Source organism: Scardinius erythrophthalmus (assembly GCF_964197995.2).
Source record: "Scardinius erythrophthalmus genome assembly, chromosome: 13".
Taxonomy (NCBI): domain Eukaryota; kingdom Metazoa; phylum Chordata; class Actinopteri; order Cypriniformes; family Leuciscidae; genus Scardinius; species Scardinius erythrophthalmus.
This window is the reverse complement of record NC_138233.1, coordinates 26,593,224-26,596,133: the sequence shown is the minus strand read 5'-3', so window position 1 is coordinate 26,596,133 and position 2,910 is coordinate 26,593,224. Positions and strand designations below refer to the sequence as shown.

The window sequence follows — 2,910 nt, the reverse complement described above, 5'->3', positions numbered from 1 at the left end:
CATTCATCCAAGTCCTTTTTCCAGCGTGAGAGGATTGTTGATGATACAAATGTGCACTTTCATTAAAAAATAATTAAGATTAGCATTTTGTCAACCAGATGGTAATTTTGTGTTCATTTTACTTGCATAAACTTTCCATTCATATGAAAAAATTATAGGCCCTAAACAACTTGAATCTCCTTTTTCATCAATAGTTTGCTGCAAAGTTAAATGTTGACTTTCTTTTGCAAACCTTTTAGACTTTTTTGGTCTGTGAACTTTTGCTCTACAAACACATGGAGACAAAATGTGTCTAGGTCTGACTAATGTATACTTGTTGAAATAGAAAATTCCATTATTTTTAGAATTAGTGAAGAACGATGAGCTACAAAAAAAATGACTCCTTCACATATCAGCATCACTATTGTGATGAGTGTAACAAACAATTCAAAGAATGAAACAAGAAAATTGCCAAAGAAGCTGGAGAGAAGATGCATGCCATTTCTGACTGACATTTAAGAGATGATCAGATGTAAATATTAGGCTTTACTTTGATTTTGTATTTCTAAATTGCTCATGTTCACTTGGTTTGAAAATGACTTTTGTGTGAGCTGCGCTTCATACATCGCTACACATTTGAGGAGACAAATCTTTTTGCCAACAACATTTTAAATGTCGCTAATGCGATTGCATCTTAAGAATTTATTTTTTATTTGTATATATATATATTTCAGAGTAATATTGATGTTTTGTTTTAGATTATTGTAGTCATGGAGATCAACCGACCTACCAGCATTTTTATTTTTGTAAAACCAGCGTCCATCATGAAAATCAATCTCGAAATTTGTGCTACTTTTGATTCCAGTAGTTTACAAAGGTCATTTTGAATATTTTTTTTTTAACATTTTAAATTAGAAGCATGTTATGTTGATTCTGTAGGTCTTAAAAATAATAGGCTAGATAAATTAACAGAATAAAACAAAATGTGAAAAAATGCGAAATTTAGTTTCCTACCAAATTAGCACTAAACATATACCACCACTTTAACGCTACTTGTGAAAATAGAGCGATAAAAAATGACCTAAACATAAGATGAAATGCAAACTTCCTCTCTGCGCATGTAATACGGTGTTGATTGCTTTTTTATTTAGCCTAGGAATTATTTTTAGTGTTACATAACAGTTAATGTGTTATCAGACACGTTTGTTCACCAGATTCACACTTTAGCGCGTGCACTCCGCTACCCTCCGCCGTGCACGCGCCGCATCCTTCACTCATCGCGCGCTCGTGTGCTGGTCTTGGAGAAGAGAAGGATAACCGGAAACAGCAGGTTGTTGTTGTTGAAACATCTCACATAATAACTACAAAAAAAAAAATTAAAAATACAGCGGCAGGGAAATGGCTTTGACTCAAGATATGATCTTAACCTTTTTATTGGAGCACGGGGGAAAAGTGAAAAACTCGGAGCTTGTGAGCAAGTTCAAAGGACTTATAAACTCCAGCGACACCGCGGAAAAGAAACAAAACAGAGACCTTTTCAAACGACTGGTCAACAACGTCGCCGTGGTTAAACAAGTCGATGATGTAAAGTACGTGGCTGTGAAGAAAAAGTACCAAGGACTCACAGGTGAAAAGATTACACCGAATAACAGTTTATTTGACTTAAAATCGCCATGTAGTAGTAACCCCGCGCGTGATTCAAGAGAAATAGAGAATGTGGATATTATTAATAACAATTACTGTCATTGCTCCATCCAAACTGTGAGTAGTAGCAGCACAAGTGGAAATGATGCTGAGATACCTGACTGTAATGCAATTGAGTGTTTGACAGCAAGAGTGCTCAGTGTGACAAGTGATGCTGGAAGTGGCAAAACAGGATCCGTTTTTGCTCTTGTGGCCGTAAAATCTCCACCAAATCCACGATGTGAGTTGCAAAATGACGAAAGGGGAAAAACATACCTCAAAACACAAACAGCTGATGCCGAACCACCACCTTCTACAGCTGAGCGAACCATTAAAGTCAAGGCAAATGCGTATCAGAGCTGTAGTGCGGCTGGAGAAGCTTTTCCATACAGGTCTCTGAGAGTCAAACGAAAGGAGCTGGAGGCACAGGGTTCTCCACAACTGCGAAGGTGTAGCAAAATCACCAAACCTGGAGGTAATGAGGCTAAAGACTCAGATGGAATTCCTTTGGGATCATTGAAGCATCAGTGGCTTGTGAAATCAGCAACAGGAGGTTGGCGTCAAATCCACAGCCTCCTGCTGCAAGACCCTCAGCTGGCAGAGAAGAGGAATTTCATGTCTGGATTCACAATCCTGCATTGGGCTGCTAAAAGCGGAAACGGCGAAATGGTGTGTAAAGTCATCGATCTTTCAAGACAGAGTGGTGCAGGGATCGATGTTAATGCCAAGTCTTATGACGGGTATACACCTCTCCACATTGCTGCCATTCACAGCCGTGAACGTGTGTGTTCACTGCTGGTGCGTGAATATGGTGCCAGCACTAACATACGGGATAACAGTGGGAAAAAACCCTACCATTATCTAAGCCAAGATGTGTCAACTGATATCAGGAAGATGCTCGGAGACCCTCGCTGTCTGCAGCAGGATGCTCGAAAAAACCTGTCAGACCTCCATAAAGGATTCAACACTCTGAGTAAACTATTTCAACCCCACGTCGCTGGACATAAAGAGAAATGCAGACGTCGGCCAAGCTTTCATTTCATTAGAGAGAAAGAACATTGCACTTAATCGCAAGTTGTTACAATGAAATATCCGTACTCGAAAGATAACGCCTCACAAAAAATAGACTTATGTAACTTTATTGTGTTTAATACGTGGTATTAATTTTATTGGTAATTATACAGTGGCAGCTGTGCACTCTACTGATAATTATATTTGTTAATGAGGTTAGTAAGGAAATTAATTTTA

General features: G+C 38.5%; 1 protein-coding gene across 1 annotated transcript; it reads left to right on the top strand.

The window, feature by feature from the left end:
* Window positions 1–1,377: 1,377 nt before the first annotated feature.
* On the top strand, window positions 1,378–2,730 carry sowahab (sosondowah ankyrin repeat domain family member Ab; the record flags this gene model as incomplete). Its single annotated transcript, XM_081382910.1, has 1 exon — window positions 1,378–2,730. One exon carries the CDS (start codon window positions 1,378–1,380, stop codon window positions 2,728–2,730), a length of 1,353 nt encoding a protein of 450 aa, XP_081239036.1.
* Window positions 2,731–2,910: the final 180 nt, after the last annotated feature.